Genomic DNA, 22,453 nt, shown 5'->3' with positions numbered 1-22,453 from the left:
TTCAGGATCATAATGATGCAGCCATGATTCATCACTGATATAGGGACTTTAATCCTAATAAATAAAATTAGCACAAGGCTACTTTCATTTGTGTTTAATCAGCCATCTTGGAGCTTCTTGTTGATACACAGATATCCACTGGTGATGTGGTACTTGAGATAATGAATAATTAATGATTGTAACCAAATAGTACAATATGGCCGTTGACAGGAGAACTGTACAACAAAATGGCCTTGTTTTTTATTTATTTATTTGGTGCTGTCAATAAAGACACATGTCATTACAAGTTCCAGGTCACATGGACCCTTGCCTTAACAAGAATATTGCTTAGAATAACATGAGTACGTAACTGAGGTGTGACCATCTTCTCCATCAGAAACGGAGACTGGTAAGCTGGTTATGTAGGTAAACTTTCAGAGTCAATGATTTTTGCAGAAAACTTAACATTACTTGATTGTTCACTGAATGCTATGTGTAATTATGGTTTAATAAGTGGATCAGGGTCTGTTTGTAGTTTCTCAAGATAGTTTTTACGTAAGTGCTGCACGTAGTCACTGAATAAAATGATTTCCAAGTCACTGTACAGTTGTGCATTAGTAATGTAAAAATCAGCTCCTGTGATGGTTCTGCACACAGCTCTTTGGATTCCATCGAGTTTCTTGATGTGGCGGGGATGGGTTTGAGCCCAAATTTCTGACGCGTAGGACATGCATGATCGTATAAGTACAGCAATAGTTTGGTTTTGAGGGGAATGAAGCTTTTAAGTATTGGATATAATGCTAAGAATCTTTGAAAAGCTCTGTCTCGTACTAACTGTATATGTTGTCTGTATGTCAAACGACTGTCCAGTACTCTTACACTGAAACAATACAGGTGGAGACATCTATAATATAACATTAAAAAACACAAAACAATAAAACAGTGGAAACAAGTGATGTGCAAACAACTGGTGATAACTGATTCTCAAGAACCTGACAAAGAATGACCTGCACCTGTTCGAGGACTGGAAGAAACACTATAACAAGTGCATTCAAGTAGAAGGGGAGTATTTTTAAAAAGATCACGTAAACATCTGTGAAAAAAATCAGTCTCAGTCTTTCTTGATCAGCCCTCGTATCTCAGCTTTTTCAAATCGTCGACTGGTCTATTGTTGCATAACTCCATCAATTGTTGCATACATCTTAAGTCTGATTAGTGAACTACAGTATGTTACTAGTCAGTGATGTATGCAATGGAGGAAAAAGAATTGACCACTCTACCCCATTATCTCCTGGCTTAGTTGCCTCATGCCTTATTCTTTATTGATGTCCTTACGAGATTCCAATCAGTCTCCAGACTGGAATTTTTTATGGTAATATGACGTAGATGGTATGCCAAACAGTCATAGTTATTTTCCACTTTTTTTTTTATTATAGAGAGAAGTTCTTGCTATCCATTTCTATGTATGTATGTATGTATGTATGTATGTATGTATGTCCTTTCACTCCTTATGTGGAGCACAGGGCCTCGGTGAGAACCTTCCAACAGACATGATTAGATGCTGTAGCCTTCACTTCTCTATACACTTTCCCACCTCTTCATTAACCGTTCTTCTCCATGTCCCTCTTGGTCGCCCCACCTTCCTAGCTCCTTGGGGATTCCATTCCAATGCTTGTCTTTCTATAGCCTCATTAGGTTTTCTCAGAGTATGTGCTATCCACCTCCATTTCAGTCTTTTAATTTGAATCTCTATTGGATCCATTTATATACTGAGCCATTATTTGTTAGTTTCTATTTTGTATTTCTTCTTTAGACTGTTTCCCTACCCAGTTAGTATCAATTTTATTTCCACTTTTATCTTATGCTGTTTTTCTTTCTGGCAGATTTCTGTTTCCTTTTTGCTAATAGATCGGCCATGTCACCATCCAACCATCGCATAAGAGATGGATCCATTGTAATGTAATTATTTTACTCAACTTTGATAAGTCTTCTTTCTATTGTTTTCTGACCCTCTGCTATTGCTGTATTCTTTGGGATGTTGTTTGATGTTATTGCATTTATTGCTGCCATAAAATCAATTAATAATATAGCTTTATTGAAGTTATAGGCTTTGTTCAATAGATTTGTTAATGCTATGTACAGTAATGCTCAAAAGTATTTTGTAGTTAAGGTTTTATGTTGTCAGTACTGTTTGCCTGCAGTTACGACGTAAAGCACACAGCTGTGCCATTCTATGAGTAGCATCACGTTGCTGTGGTTACGTATCTAGGAAACAGGCGAGTTCATAGAATAGCAATATAAATGTATATTCCATTAGTTCATAAGTGTTCTGTGGTTTGATTTGGTGGCATGGCATACATTGAAGTGTAGTGCCGAAAGGTAATTGTGCAGGTATAAACCTGTAACACTCGTGGGTCTTAGTTCGAACTCAGGATTAAGATACAAATTAGATTTACTTTAAATGTTATTTTAAGTGATCATGCTTCATTTAATTTAGGATGCTCCTTATTATTATTATTATTATTATTATTATTATTATTATTACTATTATTATTATTATTAATTATTGTTTTTTTATTAGTTGTGTTTATTATTAATTGTCATTATTGAGTGTAATTAGTTACCACTGCCACCGGGTATATACCCATTTGCAGTGTGAATAAATACATACACATACATTAAAAATTGGTGTTTAGGTATTTAGACAGTGCTTGTTTATTTGTACAGACCATTGCAAGTATGCCAAAACAAAAGGAATACTCTGTGCATGTGAGACAAGCTGTTTTAAACACTTTGAAGAAGGGAAATCGCTCTCTAGCATTGCTAAAGATTTTGGTATATCACAACTCATAAGTGTGTCGAGTTGATGGCAAAAACAATAAGCCAAGGTCTGGTTGTCTGATTGTCCTCGAAAAACAACAGTGATGGAGCACAGAATGATTTGTAAGCAATCGGTTGTTGATCCACAAAAAGCGGCTCGATAAATTACGAATGACCTAGAGCAGCATCATGGACTGAACCTATCTATATGTCTCTACTGTGAAATGTTGCCTAGTAGCTGGTGATTTGAATGGTAGACGACCATCACGAAAACCACTCATAAATTTAAAAAAATAAGAAGGCCAGATTAGAATTTTTTTAAATATATCAAACATGGAACACTACAAACTGGTTGGTATAAGGTGTTGAGAGTATGCTGAGAGTGATGAGAATAAATTTAATTTATTTTCTACTAATGGTACAGTATGTACGTCGACCAAAAAACCAGAGAGACAACAAAAACACCACATACCGACCATTTAGCACAGTGATGGTAGCATCATTGTGTGGGGATGTTTTTCTAGAAGTGGAGTTGGTCCTCTAGTCCAAACAGAAGGGAATATGGATCATTTCATGTATAGTGACATTTTAGAAAAGAATATGGTTCCACATGGGAGGAAAAATATGCCATGTAATTGGATTTTTCAGCAGGACAATGATCCAAAACACACTTCCGGTCATTTAAAAAAATTCTTTGCAGATAAAAAAAAAATCAAACTTTTGGACTGGCCAAGCCAGAGTCAGTATCAATCCTATTGAACATCTCTGAAATGAAATGGATCGTAGAAGTTACTCACATAAGGATCAGTTCTTTGCTACTTTATTGGAAGAATGGTTACAACTTCCACTCCAGCGATTGTAAAATCTTGTGGATTCAATGCCAAGCAGATGTTCTGCTGTGATCAAGGCTCGGGGGTATGCAACGAAATATTGATTTTTTCTCAGAGTCTAGAATATTTTTGTTTTATTATTACATACTTGGACTTACAAATTACTTTGTATCCAGAAGAATTTTCAATTATTTTTTGGCAAGATAACTCTTTTTAAACTAAATGTATTTTCGTACTAAGTGGATTAGAAATACATACTTTCCAATTATCCACTGGCATTTTTTTTCTATTCAATACTTATCTTTATGTAATTTTGACATAGCGATCATCCAGTTCAAAAGTGCGACAACCTAAAAAAATTGCCATTTTTTAGTTATTAATACTACTGAAAGCCCCTTTCGGAGCTCTTTCCGATTCAGTATTGAGATAAGTCATATTTACAACCAAAAAGAAAAAAAAAAAAAAAAACTAAATAAAATGCTTTAGAAGTAATTATAACTATGAACTTTACTAATTTATTATTAGTACATTTCGAAATGTATTAATAATGAACTGGAAGATTGTGATAAACTCGTCCTGAATACTGACTCATTTCTAATTGTCGTGGTTATGAACCAGAACTCTGTTCCTTTCTAAGTGATTTATTTGAAACTTTCAACTGAAGATATCTCAAAACTTGTTTTTTTGAGTTGTCGCACTTTTGAACTAGACGATCGATATGCTTTCCACAAAATACTTTCGAGCACTTCTATATATTGCTTTTATTTCTCCACTGAAAGCTATTTATCACCCGTTATGTAATGTGAAAACTCTCTGCAAAATATTTCTGCTCCAGTATTGTCACATTAAATCTATCTGCGTACTGTATTCTCTATCAATCAGACTCAGGGTATCTTTTATTAATTGTAGGTACAACTACATTTTGTTATAGTAGTTTATTTATTGTTACAGTAGTTTATTTATTACAAAACACTAATCCAACCTGTACTATTATATGGATGGAAACATGGAGCTTAACTAAAAAGGAAAAACAAAAATTAATGATTTTTAAAAACAAAGTGTTGAGGAAAATTTTTGGTCCAATTTTTGACCCACTTGAAAACTAGTGGAAAATTGGACATAATAATGATATTCACAAACTTTATAATCATTCGTCAATTTTAGATGTAATACGGACCAGAAGATTAAATTGGGCAGGACATGTTATACATTTGGATGACTGCAGCAGCACAAAACAAATACAGTGAAACCTGTTCAAGATGGAAGTGACATGGTACTAATTTTTTTTTCCGTTGGGGACAGGTTTCCGTATTATTCAGGTGTTACATTAAAATGGAATATTTTATCATTCGTATACATGAAAAACAAAATGGCACGTTGCAAACTGCAAGGAGTACAAAATATTCTGTTTAACACTACTCATATTAAATCAGCTTTCTGTAGCTTATTTCGTTGGTGAATCATCGTGATTAAAAATCTCATTTTCTATACAAATGTTATTGTAACTCACTCATTACTCATTAAATGTCCACACCTGTGGAGTAACGGTCAGCGTGTCTGGCTGCGAAACTAGGTGGCCCGGGTTCGAATCCCGGTCGGGGCAAGTTACCTGGTTGAGGTTTTTTCCGGGGTTTTCCCTCAACCCAACACGAGCAAATGCTGGGTAACCTTCGGTGCTGGACCCCAGACTCATTTCACCGGCATTATCACCTTCATATCATCCAGATGCTAAATAACCTACATGTTGATGCAGCGTCGTAAAATTAACCCAATAAAAGAAATAAACTCATTAAAGTTTACTAATCTCATTGAATTTAATATCTAACACTATACTATAATACTTTTCTGTATATCACTGCACATTATTAACTAATTGGACTAGGAGCCATCCATTAGAAGTCTTGAATTCTGGTTTATCTAATTTCTTTCCCAGTTCAATGGCTTGCTTTGCTAAATAGATCCAGAAATTGGCATGTTCTTTGAAAGGTCATGAAGAACCCACTCCCACAACAATTCATTTATTTCCATATAAACAGTTGTTTTCCGGTTTCTTTTATGTCACCAATATTGGCCACAAGCCACTCACTCATGATCTTCATCTTTAAAGTGTCACACTGAGTTTTTCACAACTGAACCTCAATGTTATTTCACATAAACTTCGTTTTTAATTTTCCTTTAACTCGATAACATTTATTTCATCACTTAATGTTAATGCCACATTTTACGCAATTTTTTTATCAGGAAATCACTATACTTGCACTCTGTCTAGGTACGACAGTTTGCGGATGTGGACTCGTCTGCCTAGTCAACAGGGTAATAAAATGTATGACTGACAGGCCAACACACCCTCGCACCCTCTAAAATTTTGCAAAGAAAACTTGTTTTTATCTTAGTGATCTACATTTTTCGTATATTCCTTGAAATTACACCCTGTTTCAAAATATAGTTACAAAATTTAGTGTATCCAAAATATTATTTCCGTTTTGAACAGTAGCAGGCAGTTTCCATTTCCGCGTTGGACAGTTTCCGTTTTATTCAGGAAAAATTACAAAATAATACATACGAATTTTGCCGGGACCAATAAATTGTTCCGAAATAGACAGGATTCCGAATTATTCAGGTTCCGATTTGAACAGGTTTCACTGTATATATGAACACCTTTAACAACAGAAGGCCACTGGGAAGATCTCGAAGTAGATGAAAAGATAAAATACAGAAGGAATGCATGAAAATGCGAATTACCAACTGGGAGGAACTAGCAAAAGACAGAACAGAGTGGAAGTGTTTTGTGCAATCAACATGGAGTCGACATGCTCCATAATGTCCTTTCGTTGACTGAGTTTATTTTAAATTGAGACATTCTTTGGAATAAGAACTTGACTACAAAATCTTGAATTTGAGATACAGGGCATTAAACATTTTAGATCTAGTAAACAGTATTGCACAGAACAACATTTAAATGTTTCTAGAGTATGCTGTGTTTGATGGAAGGAAATTATATTTTATCATGAGGGAGACGTATTAATAAGATTCAATATACTCTGGAAACAGACAAACGATGTAAAGCACATTAAGTTGTTATTCAAGGGAAAGATTCAATCTATTCAATAGTTCTTGAAAACTAATTCTGACAACACAAAGCAATAATATATTATTTCTGCAAATGATTTTTTCATGAATTTCTGCTAATTGAGTCAGAGTTAAGATTTTTATTGAAAAAGACTTGTCCTGTAGACACGTTTTACGATTGTAATTTGTCTCGAATTTTGCTCTTTCTCCCGTTTTTTTTTTTTTTTTTTTTTGCGAATTTGGCCTGATGAGCCCAAACGGCCCAGAGCCCTTTCTGATCAGCCGACGCTGACAGGTGGGCCATCCTGCCTCAGCCCCTGATAAGAGCTAGGTTCCATCCACATACGAATAGCCTGATGAGCCTCAGGGAAACCTGTACTAACTCCAAAACTTCATTCATCCAAGCCTATTTTTACTTTTACAGATGATAGATGAAATAAGGAGAGATATGGAGTGTGTTGGTGCAGTGATAGAGGAAAATGGGAGTACTCCAAGAAAAACTCTCTGCAAAATCTCCTTTATTCACCACAAATTCCATCACGATCTGGCTGGGGATCGAACCCCGGCTGCCTGGATGCAGAGGAGGGGGTAATGAAGCAGCCGATTTCTTCACCAACAAAATTATTCCGAAGTCTTTTATACCCGTGTCTTACCACTATATTACAAGACTAATATCTAAATATAACAGGATAATGGAAGAAATCCAAGATCCTTAGCATTGTCAACAACAACATAATATATCTAAATATAACAATAAGAAATTACAATGTTTCTAAAAAACAGAAAAAAAAAAATCTGTGCTGTATCAGGAATAGACAGCCATGTAAGCCACGTAGAATCTGTCACCCAGTTTTGGGGATTAAACTAAAGTTATGTTAGTTTCACCATTTTATTTTTGTTTCAATTTACAAATGGAGATTATCGGTCTATGTTAAGAAAAATAATTATTATTAATGAAGTGCAAGCAATATAATTTTCTCTTTATATGAAGCAACATTCCAAAAATTAGTCCCAGCTCACAACAAATTTTTCAATATGGTTCACTCAAATGTTATCATACGTGTCTATATTAATTTAATATTGCAGAACTAGCGATTACAAATCAAACAAGTGGTAGCACAGATCTGTAGCTGTTCTCGATGTCCAGATATTATTGAGAGGCGCCAGCATATTAACTCTCCGACAGGTGGGCAAAAGGACTTAAGTATTATTTTTGTGATGTAAGATTTCCTTCATTAAACCCGTTTCCTAAAAGAGATTCTAAAACCAGTGACGTCAAAGAAAATCAATAAATAGCCGAAACATGTTATTTTTCGGATATACAGCAGTTGTTTAAATCTTTGAAAATTCCTCCTGTAAATTTTGCATAGAGTGACTTAAACCCTTTTGCCCATCCACCAGAGAACTATAAAAATACAAGTGTTAATAAAGTTTAGAGTAAAAATTTCATAGTGAAAGTAGTAATAAGGTAGTCACCACCTTTTCGATGTGTCATTTTACTTCAAGGCATAAATGGGGATAACCGCACAAAAGTCTCCATTTAATCTATGTTGTAATACATTTCATAGTTTTATGCAGTACTCATACAATGGTCTCAGAATCTTCTCAGCAATAAGTGACATCTATTAGCATGCTCACAGAATCAGGGCAAGCAACAGCAAGTTAAGGCCCCTGTCATTGAACAAAAAGCAAAAAAAAATGAACAGGAAAAACTGAAATTATCCTTACTTGTCCAGTCCTCTATGGAGAGAGATGGTCACTGTTCATCTGTTCCAGTTTCCATTTTGACTTGCTGCTGTGTTACAAACACGGATTTCACTCCTAGGTTTGATCCTGGACTTGTTACTGCCTGCAAAATATATTCTTAACTGAGAGAAAGAGACAGAGAGAGTGCACAACAGTAAATAGAAAATTGTTAATATTAATCTGTCACTGTTATATTTACCGTCAATGACAGGGTAATGCCTCTTAAACAGCACCAAAGGGACCAGGCTAGTTCCGGATACGAGATTTTGCCAGATAACGGAATAAATATTTCTAATAATTACTTGTTCGTATTTTATGATGCCAACTGTTGAAAACGTAGTGAATTATTTCTCAATTATTTGATCATAACTCAATAACACAAAAAGTGTGTGAATTTTCTTTATTAAAACAGAACACAAATAATACACTAATTTGAGGTTCGAATATTCATTGAACATTAAAGTTCGTCCGAATTTCCTAATGTGACAACACTGGTGGTCCAGGCTGTGGCAATGTGGCAGCAGATTAAAATTTTTATTTTGAACTGAAAGTGTTGTTGTTTCGGTATTGCCGGTTAATTGTATGCCAGTTACAAGGAATTTACTGAAACATGATTTGTCATTTTTTTAAGTCTACTTTTTTATGTTCCACAGGTAGCTTGAAACTGTGCAGTTCTGTGTTGTTTGGGTAAAGGGAGATAAGTCATAAAAATGAGTTCGGAGATAAATGAAAATTAAACTTTTAACCCTTATTGCAAATAATTTTCTACACAAATAAAACACATCAACTGCAAGTATTCTTTTGATTTTTGCACGCTCACTTGTATAATTTAACTTGTGTGTTCATGTGGGGAACAAAATTTCATCTGCACAAAAAATGACTTATCCCCCTTTACCCGAACACCACAGAGTTGTACTTGTTATGTAATTGTCAATGTCATATATATTTCACATGACCAGCCTCATGGTCTAGTGGTCAGAGCTTCTGGCTATAGTTCATGAGGTCCCGGGTTCAATTCCCGGTTAGAGCACAGGAATTTTTCCTTAAAGGGGATTATTCCTGTGTTCGTCCATGGTCTGGAATTTAGGTTAAGTTTAGATTTAAGACCTCTCCTGGCACCACATTATCATAATCATCCTATCACATCATCGGGGTAATGTAACTTCGCCTTCCAGGCGCCCCAACCTCAGAAGTGGGTTACAATTAAGCCACGGCCAGGAGAGAAGACCAGAAATGTCGAAAAGACAACCTGGTGGCATTGGATAAAAAATATATATATATATATATATATATATTTCACAAATGAAGTATGTGTATACTGCTCCTAAAATTTAGTCGTCTGTTATTCTTTTTCTTTCTTTCTTTTCTTAGGATACCAATATCCAATTTCTTTTAACAGTTTAATTTTAAATTATAATTCTTGCACAAGGCTGAATTTAAGAACATTTCTACAAATTACGTATACATCTCTACAAATTATGGTATAATACGATAATAAACTACAACCAATTACTAACAGAGTACCTCAAGAAAAGAACAAAAAATATATAAAGAGACAGAAACAGACAGACATATATCCAGAAATATCCAAAACCCTAACCCTTGACACAATCCAACACAACATCCTGATAATTGCTAGATTTATATATTCAAGGTGAACTGTAAGTAATGTCATTAATTTCAGCAGGTTATTTTTTTAAGTATTTCAGACAAAAAAAGTTTACTACAATTTTGCTCGTTTTTGCTTCCTTTTCAAGATAAAAATTGTTTTATATGAAACATCATAGCGTGTTCTGGGAAAGTGATTGATTTAATTCCCAATATGCTCAGTCAATTTAAGAGAGCAGTATATTATGACAATAAAATTTATTTTAGTTTTGTGCTTTAAATGTGCAGCAATTTGATCCAAACAAATGTAACATTGTAAAATTCTTTTGCTGAACGAAAAGTTATATTTGATCTGAAGAAACTTCTGTCAATTTAAAGGAAAAAAACTACAATTCTTTCAATTATTAATTTGCCCTTTACTTGTGCAGAAATTTGATCTGAACAAATGCAACTTTTCGTTATGCAAAGGAATTTCACAATGTTGCATGTGTTTGGATCAAATTTCTGCACATTTAAAGCACAAAATTAAAATTCTTTCCATTATTTATTATCATAATACACTACTCTCTTAAATTGACTGAGGATATTGCGAATTAAATCAATGGCTTTCCCAAAACATGCTATGAAATCTTTCATATGAAAATATTTTTATCTCGAAAAGGAAGCAAAAACGAGCAAAATTATACTAAACATTTTTGTATGAAATATCTCAAAAAATAAAATCCTGAAATTAATGACATTAATTACAGTTCACCTGTATACAATGAGTTCTTTTCAACAATAAAAGGATGAAGTAGAAGCAGAAATGACCTACAAACTATTTTCATTTTATAAAAACATGGGACGAAACACAACAGCTTTTGGTGGTGAAATTGAAGCTATAAAAGCAACCACGCAGCAGTTGAGTTATCGAGGAAAGAAATTTAACAAGGCAGTTATTCTAACAGATTCAATAGCAGCAATACAGGAATCAGCAGTTCAAGTGAAACACAAAACAAATCAAAGAGATAACCCTACAATTTTAACAATTAAATACTGATGCAATGGATTGCTTCACATTATGGCTAACATGAAAATAAAACAGACACTTTGACCAAAAAAAGGTACTAAAATAACAACAAAAGCTCTAAACAATTTACTATTTGAATCAGTGAAACGGCTCATCAAAATAAAACTTAAGAAACAACACAAATAATGAATGTCTGTGGAATCAGAAGAAAAATGGTGGGAAGAAATAATCGAAACACGACATTATTCTAGAATTGCCTCAAAAAGCAGGCACAGCAAAATTTGTAGTCATAATTTCCTGGCTAAACATCTCTACAGAATTGGAATTAGAGTGCTGCTGAACTCCTCTCTGTGACACCAAGGTATTGTGATGGATGGACCTCATCTGTTCATCTGCCCAATATTAGACTCTTCAGACAACATTGTGAAAAAGTACTGGGATGCAAAAAAAGAATGATCTGACACCAATTTCAGTGCATCTGAAACTGACCAAACCAAGCTGACCGAATCAATCCAAACCAAATTGACCAAACCAAACTGACCAAACCGACCCAAACCAAACTGACTGAACACACCCAAACCAAACCGACCAGCCCAACCCAGACCAGACCAGACCAGATCAAATCAACCAACAGACTATCCAATTATTACTTGGTCATCAATAAAAAGACTACTGCAACTGAATCAAAATCTCAAGGAATGATACCTGTGTTGTACTGGTAGTGCTACCAGAGTTGGCCATGCAAACTACGACCAACTTCGTCATTTGCTGGTTTGATGCCGGAGCTTGGACAATCTTCTGTGTCGCTATTGACTGTGCAGCAGTAACAATTTTCACAACTGTTGAACTTGGATTGCTTACTGGAGCTTGTGATGCCTGAAGGGCCTGCACTGGTAAACGAACTAGACTCTCCTGGAAATGAGAGCAGAAAAACTGATATAAAAATAAAGACTACAAACACATAGGAACCTAAGGTTAGTTACATACACAATATGCTACAACTTGCACTTTTAACATTTACAATTCTCACATCTTCTGTAATCAATTTACATTTACCTAGGAGACACCACAAAGAGGCGGATTAATTTGTCTCCCACATATGACAAGAAAAACTGCTGTAGAATCACTCCATATGTTCACAAAACATGATTACCTCTTGAAGCATCTCTACAGATTAAATTGGGTCACATTACAAGAATACACCATATGCTATGAACCAGGATTAACAAAAAACACCTCGTACAGTGCAAAAAAACTTGACAACACCAAACACACAAGAAAAGACCTTGCTGACTTATAGCAGAATGTAAGAGGAACTGATGCAAATCAACAACCTTAATATGAACTCCGAAAACAGAATACCACTTTAAAATGTATGCTATTTATTAATTATTACTATATTACATATTAATTACTAATTACGTTCAAATTTCAAGTAACACTCACAAGTAACCTTCATTTCATGAATGTTTGCAACATATTCTAAGACAAACGATGCTGTCAAAATAATACAGTCAACTTCAGTTATAGTGAACCTCTGCGGACCAGCATATTTCGTTCACTATATCTAAGGTTCACTAAAACCGAAATGTGTGTTTTTATACTATTGACGTAGCTATACATACAATATTAATGTCTACTTGGGACAGACCACGTTCAATATCAGTATTAATGTTCACTTTATCTTCCAACTTAAACACTTTATGCTTCGACATTCAGATGTTCACAGTTCGAAACTTGAATCTAATCTGACCATGTAGGTAGTAGGCATTGACCAATTTCGCACCTCTTCCCACTAGAGGTATGCTACTATGTACTCGACCTCGGAATTTCCCCGGGTTCACTTTTACAAAGATGCGGGAAGGAGGGTTGTTGACCATTATACTGTAATCCTTCTTGTATTTACCCTTTGGTCATCACTCTACTCCTTTTTACAAAAGAAAACACTTTCTCTTCCTATTCTTCTAATAACCTCTTTTAAAGGAGTCAGAACTAATCCTTCCTTTCTCCCTCACTACATACACTATTCTCTTTAACATGTTTCAAACTGTCCAGGAAGCTGAACGAATCCTTTTCTTTCAATGCACTTAAGGAGTAAATTATTTGAGATTTTGTTCTGAACATATTCTTGGAAGTTTATAGGAGAAAGGGTTTTTCTAAATTACCATTTTGGCCATTTTAAAATTACATTTTCTTGGGGAAGTTCTAGTTTTAGGTTCACTATAACAGAAGTGAGGGTTCACTATAAACGGAAATATTAAAGTACTTTATAATGTATGTGAGTCAGGATCAACGATTTAGGTTCACTATAGCCGAATGTTCATTATAACCGAGTTCATTATATCCAGAGTTGACTGTAGTTAGAAAGTAACTGCCAGTCATAGTATTTACCAGTACCAAAATTCGAAAACAAAGTTTGCAAAATAAAATTCAACCTAACAACTAGAAAATCACTGTAATCAACTAATTTACATAGTAATAGTGGGAAATTGGTTAAGTTTCACTTTTAGGGTATAAACTAAGGAGACTCGGACTATATCAATAAAAGTTTTCGTAATCTTGATTTAGTAATAATTAAATTTACTGAATCATAATGAATCTATTATATAGTCTATTCAATAGTATATAATTAATCAGATCATTATATGTAAATAGTATGTTGATAGTTGATCAATGTACTCTTGATGCATCTTCATGTTGCGACACCAACTAATAGTAAAAATCAATATTTGAAGACCTTCCCAGAATAAGGATGTAACCAACAAAATTATAATTTATGTTTCAGGTAAAAGGAAAATAATTTCAGGGTCATATTCCAATAGGCCTATCTTTACTGACAAAACTATTTAACCAATTGAGAACAAAATTTTATTGTGATATTGAATGCGATATTTTGTTATAAATGAATGCTTCAGAATTACTTTCCTCACCTAAGTCACATATTTCAATAATTTGATGTTACATCTTTTTTCTGGAAAGGTCTTCATTTATGGGAAGCAAAACTCAACATATCCTGTCTAAAATACACGTAGCAAAAGCAAAATCCAAAATAATCATTGAAAAATTATGGTGCACAAAATACGCAGGGTACAAATTAAGTGAGCAAATACAGTATTTAGCAGTTTTATTCTTAAAACTAACTGACTTCTTATACTGTATTTGTCTCTATGAAATCAGTACCTGGGAAAACAAATGTTTACTTTTAGTATTTCGGAACTTAATATACAGATTACAATTCATTAAATTTTATACTCTTCACTGACCTGACTTGGGGTAGTTGGTCTCGACGTTACAATAACATATTTCGAGGCATTATTGCTTGATACAACAGGTCTTGGAGCTCCAGCACTACCCACCATGATTGTTCGTCCACTTCCAGTAGAAGTAGAACCTGTAACAAAGATAAATATCAGTAGGAAAGTCATCAATCGTTGCTGATACACTATGCACAAGATTGTTTCTTAATGTCATGAGCAACAGTTTGTCACAATAGACATAAAATAAAATAATATTTGACATAAAATATAAAAACAGATGATACAATAATACAAATGAAATACAATACTGCTAATAATAATAACAACAATAACCAATACTAATAATAATCGTAATAATGAAGAGCAATGCAGCTTATAAATTTAGAATACATTAGAGTGGAGTCAAGAAATTCACTAATACTATAGAATGGATGGTTGATTAACCAGTTATACAAAACAGATTTAAATTGTATATAATTTGCATCATGTGCCTTTTGTGGTAACTTATTAAACATTGTTATAGCAATAGAATTGAACCACTTTTTGGACTTACTTAATCTAACTCTAGGTTCTAAAAGGCAATAATTGTACCTTGTATACTTTGTATTATAATGATGAATTTCTATTTTAGAGTGATAAGTATTAAGGTTTTTCTTAATTTTCATTAGACATTGGAATATATATAAATTTATGAGTTAAAATTTTTTTCTTGAATAAATAGTGGTCTACAATGAGCGTCATATGCAGATCCTGTTAAAATGCGTATAGCTTTTTTTTTTGTAGAATGAGAATCTTGGATATGCTACTGCTATTTCCCCAAATATAAATACCACATGATAATATACTATTGAAAAAGGCGTAATAAGAATTTATGAGGTAGAATTTCGGTATTAAAGGTTTTAAATGTCTTAATAAGTAAATTACTCTTGATAGCTAAATACTTAACAAATTAACATATTCATCCCATGCTAGTTCAGAATCCAATAAAAGCCCTAACAATTTTACCTGTGACTGAGCTTCGGGATTTGATGTATTTTTGAGTTCTATTTCAATTTAAACTGAAATCATTCATCCGAAACCAATTTACTGCAGTATTATATGACTTTTTCATTACTGAATTTAAAATGTTTATATTAGTATGTGATGAATAGAGAGTTGTGTCATCTGCAAATAATACAGATTCACAACTAACATTTTCTGGAAGGTCATTCACCATAATCAGGAATAGGAATGGTCCCAATGTAGGAGCTAATCATTATTTCTAAGATACATATTTAAGAAAAATCCACAAATGAAAGTTACATACTATATATGTTATTATTAGATGTCAAATGTTTGGCAAAATGCCTTTTATTACTGGGTTGACATATATGTCTAAGTTATATATCATCACTGTGCCTCCAAAATCTGCTGTGTGCATTTAAACAGATTTGTCTGAAAAAGAAGAATCACTTTTAATTCCCTTGATTTTTAAGCTACTTTCGGTATGATTTCAATCATTACATGAAAAATAGTGAAATTATACCGAAAGTAGCTTTGAAAATCAAGGGAATTAAAAGTTATGTTTTTTTTTCTTTCTTTCTTTTCAAAAATCTGTTTAAATACACATAGCAGAGTTTGGATGTGCAGTGACGATACAGTAGAACCTCCATTTAATGTTTTTCTGGTGTCACAGAATAACTAACCTTAAATGGGAGTTGACGCTAAATAGGGGTTTGCTACTTTGTTTAAAATGTTTGAATACTTTTGCAAAAAAGTTACAATAATCAATTACGGACAATACTGTACAAGAAATGGAAAACATAAGGGGAACTGGGTGCCAATCAAGTCTTCCTCTTGCCATCTCGAATATCTTAGCATTTGCATTTTTCCCCCATTTTGCGAATTAAATTAACTTTTTCTGTGAGAGAAAGTATTTTCTTTTTCATGACCATTGTTTTCCAGTGATATGCACAATAATGGTGAAAAATTCCACACCACACACTTCAGCGAGCACAACAAAGGTAAGAAGTGATTTGTCATGGATGGCTGTTACAGCCAACACTGAATATGATTGGTTCTCGCATAGAGTGGGAATTAACAGATTGTTTGTGTCCTGTTCTGCTGTGTGTTATTCTGCTTGTGATTGGTTCTCGCAAAGGGCAGGAATTAGCAGACGAATAAGAATGCAGCTTCATGTAGACAAGGTGAGGGAGGGGGAATCACGTGCTAGCAAGGCAGCAACGTTGCCAAGTCATTGATTCTTCAAAAAAATTTCTATTTTACATGGTTTTACGCATTTAATTGAAACACATTTTATTTTTGCATTAGTCGAGATTAAAGAATAAAAGATATTTAAAAACAGTTTTAAACGTAAAATACGGGTCTCATAGCAAAGAGAATAACGTTAAATTGAATACAGAAATACATTAATCATATGTAACAATTATTGGGACCATGAAATTTCAAAGATAAATGCAGAAAAACGTTAAATAGAGGTCGCCTAAAATCTGGATTCCACTGTGTATTTAAATACATTTCGAGGTATTTAGAGGTGAGAGGACGAATTTTTATTTTGCCTATTTAAGCTACTGTTGCCTATTTTAAGAATAAGTGCTTATTTTTGCCTTTTCTATTATTTTAAAATAAACTAAAAGTTTATTTATTTGCTATTTTAAGTTATTTTAACAACCAATATTTTTATTTCCTTCAATTTTTATCCTTCTGATGTGAGAGTTTAATGTTCGACTGAGAGTTGTAACACTTTTTATATAACTTATTTTATTATACAAACAGAATTACAAATATGTACACTAAAATCTCTTTCTGCTCATCTACCATTAATGAAAAGTGCAAACTGTACTGTCTCTAAATACAGGAAATAAAACAAATTTGCCAAATAATGAAATATAATACTACAGTTGTGGTAGACAGAAGTCCATGTACACTAACTTGCTTCAAACACGCACCAGTTACGTGAATTGATGATTTGCTGTGCTAAAAATGTTCTATTTGATAGAAGGCAGAATTTAACATCAGAAAATCTAAATATGTACCTTGTGGCAATGTGCAATGAATAACAGGTGTATTGCATGAATATCATATAAAGTAAGGCATTATATTATCCCTTTTCTTAAAATTACAGTGGTGCCTGCTTCGCTTACCTATTTTAAGTCTTATACTACATCTATTATCAGGCAGTACATCTCACTTGACGATATGTGTCAGAGGAAGAACAATTATTTGTATACATCTGAAGTCTGATTAATATAATATGCTACTATTCAGCAATGCATGCAATGGAGGGGGAAAGGAACTGGTCACTCTACCCTATTATCTCCTGGCTTAGTTGCCTCATGAGTGACGTCTTATTGGTATCACTTATGAGCAGGGAAAGGATTTATATGTAAATACATATTTACTTATAAAGCTAATATAATTTATATTTTGCATTATCTTTATGTTTCACAATGTGTAGGGTTGAAAAATCCTACTTTTATTTTCCATATTTTTCCATATTTTAGAGTTTAGTACATATTTTCGTTAATTTCCATATATTTTCCATATTTCATATAAAACAGTCCATATTATATTAGGTTTAACAATAAAACAAAACAAAATTCCATTAACTTTTAAAAATACATTTCAACAATAGAGATTTAAACACATGTTCAGTAATCCCTTTAACATCAGAGTTATTTGAAAATTAGCAGTCCTATCAACAATGGGAAAGTAAGTTACAAAACTGTATTAATTTAATTTAAAATTTTTAACAGACTTCAGTTGTGCAGCTCAACAGTTAAATGCCAGTCAGAGTACACATAGGTTCAGTTTTGTAAATCATACTATAAAGACGGTAAATATGCCAAAAGTACGTCATTCAGGCAATTTAAAATCAAAACTAACAAGTTACATTTCAGAATTTAAAGAAGATGGTTTATCAACTGACAATAAAATATTATTTTGTAATTTGTGTCAGTGTGCAGTATCATCTACACAAAAGTTCCTGGTGCAACAACACATTACAACTAGTAAACATCAGGCCAACAAACAACTAAATTCCAAGCAGAGACAATTGTTTTTAACACAACCAACAACATCGAATGTAAGATCTGAGTTTAACATCGACCTGTGCCGTTCTCTCATCTCTGCTGATATTCCTCTCTACAAACTAAAGAATAAGGTCTTCAGGGAATTCCTTGAAAAATATACTCAACATACAATCCCGGATGAGTCAACACTTAGGAAGACGTATGCTCCATCCATCTACGATGAGACAATACAGAAGATAAGAGATGAAATTAAAGATAGTTCAATTTGGGTTTCCATTGATGAGACTCCCGACAAAGAAGGTAGACTTGTTGGTAATGTAGTTATCGGTTTGTTAAGTGAACAATATTCTGAACGAATTCTTTTACATTGTGATGTTCTAGAAAAGTGCAATAACAAAACTATAGTTAAACTGTTCAACGAAGCTATGGGTATCCTGTGGCCAAAGGGTATTATGTACGATAATGTGTTATTCTTTATTAGCGATGCTGCCCCTTATATGGTCAAAGCTGGACAAGCATTATCTGTTGTATATCCTAAATTGACTCATTTTACTTGTGTGGCGCATGCATTTCATCGTGTGGCAGAAGTGGTCAGAGACAATTTCCCTAAAGTAGATTTGTTGATTTCATCAGTGAAAAAAGTATTTCTCAAAGCTCCCAGTAGAGTTAACGTGTTGAAAGAAATGTACCCTGAAATTCCATTGCCACCAAAGCCAATTTTAACTAGATGGGGTACATGGCTAGAAGCAGTTGAATATTATGCCGAACATATAGACTCTATTAACAATGTTCTCCTTGCATTGGACTCTGAAGATGCAGTCTCAATTGATACTGCGAAAACAGTTACCTGTGACATAAGTGTGAAGAATGACTTAGCTCACATTCAGCATACATTTTCATGCATCATAAAAACGCTCAAAAGTCTCCAAAATAGGCACCTTTCACTATCTGAAAGTTTTGAAATTATAAATAGTACTGTGGAACAACTGAATCGTGGTAGAGGTAAAGTTGCAGATGCAGTAAGAGCTAAGGTGGACACTGTACTTTCAAAAAACCCTGGATATGAAGAACTACAAAAGGTTGTTGCTGTGATGAGTGGTGAATCAACAGTGAAGATTAACTTGGACTTATCCCCAGCAGACATTGTGAAATTGAATTATGTACCAGTTACTTCTTGTGACGTCGAACGCTCTTTTAGTCAGTATAAATCTATCCTCAGAGACAATAGAAGAAGATTCACTTTTCAGCACTTGAAAGAAATGTTTGTAACCTATTGTTATGGTAACAGACAATAAAAATTGTGTTTTGTTGAAACTACATTGGAAGATAAGGTACGTCCATTATATTTTTTGTTTAGTTTGATTAAAATGTACCAATATTTAACGTACATAGTCATTTTTTTTATAATTTTAAGTCCATATTTAATTCCATATTTTGGTAAAAATCCATATTTAATTCCATATTTTGGTAAAAATAACTACATATATATTTACATATTTCATATATTTTTAGTCCATATAAATCCGTTCCCTGATCATATGTAACAATTATTGGGACCATGAAATTTCAAAGATAAATGCAGAAAAACGTTAAATAGAGGTCGCCTAAAATCTGGATTCCACTGTGTATTTAAATACATTTCGAGGTATTTAGAGGTGAGAGGACGAATTTTTATTTTGCCTATTTAAGCTATTGTTGCCTATTTTAAGAATAAGTGCTTATTTTTGCCTTTTCTATTATTTTAAAATAAACTAAAAGTTTATTTATTTGCTATTTTAAGTTATTTTAACAACCAATATTTTTATTTCCTTCAATTTTTATCCTTCTGATGTGAGAGTTTAATGTTCGACTGAGAGTTGTAACACTTTTTATATAACTTATTTTATTATACAAACAGAATTACAAATATGTACACTAAAATCTCTTTCTGCTCATCTACCATTAATGAAAAGTGCAAACTGTACTGTCTCTAAATACAGGAAATAAAACAAATTTGCCAAATAATGAAATATAATACTACAGTTGTGGTAGACAGAAGTCCATGTACACTAACTTGCTTCAAACACGCACCAGTTACGTGAATTGATGATTTGCTGTGCTAAAAATGTTCTATTTGATAGAAGGCAGAATTTAACATCAGAAAATCTAAATATGTACCTTGTGGCAATGTGCAATGAATAACAGGTGTATTGCATGAATATCATATAAAGTAAGGCATTATATTATCCCTTTTCTTAAAATTACAGTGGTGCCTGCTTCGCTTACCTATTTTAAGTCTTATACTACATCTATTATCAGGCAGTACATCTCACTTGACGATATGTGTCAGAGGAAGAACAATTATTTGTATACATCTGAAGTCTGATTAATATAATATGCTACTATTCAGCAATGCATGCAATGGAGGGGGAAAGGAACTGGTCACTCTACCCTATTATCTCCTGGCTTAGTTGCCTCATGAGTGACGTCTTATTGGTATCACTTATGAGGTTCAAACCTGTCTTCGGACAGTTGACTAAACAACAAACAAATTCCTAAACATCCAGACTCTAGTTATTATTTTCATTACACAAATTTGCAGAATTCTATGTTGACTAGCATACATACATCATTTGGATTTATTTCCATAAACAAGTAGCAAAGGAGACAAACAGAAAGAGAAATCAAACTTAAAGCAACACTCGTAAAACTGATAACAAACCTGCTTGCACAATGGTAGTCGGACCAGTGAGACCTCGAGGTGTTGGTGTTGCAATAGTAGGTGGTGCTGGTGTTGTAGTGGCACTGGCATTGGTAGTACCAGCAACAGAGGTGGCTGGGTTTGGAGGGGGTTGTGTGCGAGCCTTCATTACCGCAGTATGTAATGCAGGACCCAAGTAGCCATATTCAGCTCTGTACTCCTCCAGATAGTCAGGTGGTTGTCGAATTGTCTTCAGCAATGGAGACATAACTTTCTGCAAACATAAGACCAAAGATAGTCTATAAATTAACATAGGAAGCGGGTGAAATTGCTTTATTAGGGAATGTAAACATTTTACTTCAACAAATTCTTGGGCTAATGATTTTAACGTGCCGTTTCTTCATAAATAAAAATAATAATTATTAAATATACGATATGATACTTCTTCACAATCACTCATCCTACAACATCTATGATGTACAGGTTAGGCACACAAAGTCCCGTTATCCCCTATAAATACTCAAATATACACATTATTTATGTAATTTCGGTCACAATGCTGACATACATCCACTTTACATTAACTGTGTGTCATAAGTGTCCAAAGGTCTGTATGGCCATCATTCTTCTGACACAAAAATAATGCATTGTCACGTTCGGTATGACATTTGCCTCAGCATTGCTGGTGTAATCTGTTGGAAAGTGCATCACATAGTGTCTTTGATGAAACATCAAAGCACATTGTCACAGGTTGTGAGGTCAGAGCTGCGAGAATTTAACAATAAAGCTATCTTCCTTTCTACTTTTCGATATTTGGAAGTGAGGTCTACAGAAATCCTGAAAGATTCGTAGCTTCAGATAGGGCACTAATTGAAGCAGTGAGATTAATAACAATTCAAGTCCACTTCTGGCCATTCATTTTTTGCAAATTTGAAATTAAATTTTGGATATTTCCACAAGTGTTACGACTTTAAAAGTTGGTATACTACTTTGTCTTGATCTCTATACCTTGACCAAAACTACTTCCGACTTGACAGCTTACAGAGAAGGGGGAGCAATTTTGTCTTGTTGCCCATCTTTCGTGTAAGCGAGCGCGCTGCCAATAGAGTGCAGTAATGAACGACTGACATGAACATATACAATTCTAACCAATTTGTTGAACACTAGGCATTAAAATTTGCGTACATTATTACTTTTTATTATTATTATTATTATTATTATTATTATATTACTACTACTACTACTACTACTACTACTAGTAGTAGTAGTAGTAGTAGTAGTAGTAGTAGTATTCTTCAATGTAATACCGTTAGAAAAGCGTTGAAAGGACTGTAAACTGTAAAAAAAAAGGTTCAAATTTAATACGAAACGTCTACTTTTATGAGTGTCTTCAATGTTGTTGTTGTTGTTGTTGTTGTTGTTTT

At 33.6% G+C, this 22,453-nt stretch overlaps 1 protein-coding gene across 2 annotated transcripts in view; it reads right to left on the bottom strand.

The window, feature by feature from the left end:
• Positions 1 to 22,453, bottom strand: part of Taf6 (TBP-associated factor 6) — a 49,726-nt gene that overhangs the window by 5,493 nt on the left and 21,780 nt on the right. Inside the window, exons 9-12 of one of the 2 annotated variants that reach the window (XM_069831312.1) lie at positions 21,051 to 21,303; positions 14,325 to 14,452; positions 11,767 to 11,973; positions 8,427 to 8,547 (exon numbers count right to left, since the gene is read on the bottom strand). In XM_069831312.1, coding sequence (XP_069687413.1) covers positions 8,455 to 8,547; positions 11,767 to 11,973; positions 14,325 to 14,452; positions 21,051 to 21,303 — 681 coding nt within the window. In that variant the 3' untranslated portion in view covers positions 8,427 to 8,454. The remainder of the gene's footprint in view (positions 1 to 8,426; positions 8,548 to 11,766; positions 11,974 to 14,324; positions 14,453 to 21,050; positions 21,304 to 22,453) is intronic. The other variant, XM_069831313.1, reaches the window with a different exon arrangement.

Source organism: Periplaneta americana, chromosome 7 (assembly GCF_040183065.1).
Source record: "Periplaneta americana isolate PAMFEO1 chromosome 7, P.americana_PAMFEO1_priV1, whole genome shotgun sequence".
NCBI classification, from domain to species: Eukaryota; Metazoa; Arthropoda; class Insecta; order Blattodea; family Blattidae; genus Periplaneta; species Periplaneta americana.
This window is presented reverse-complemented; position numbering and strand designations above follow the sequence as displayed.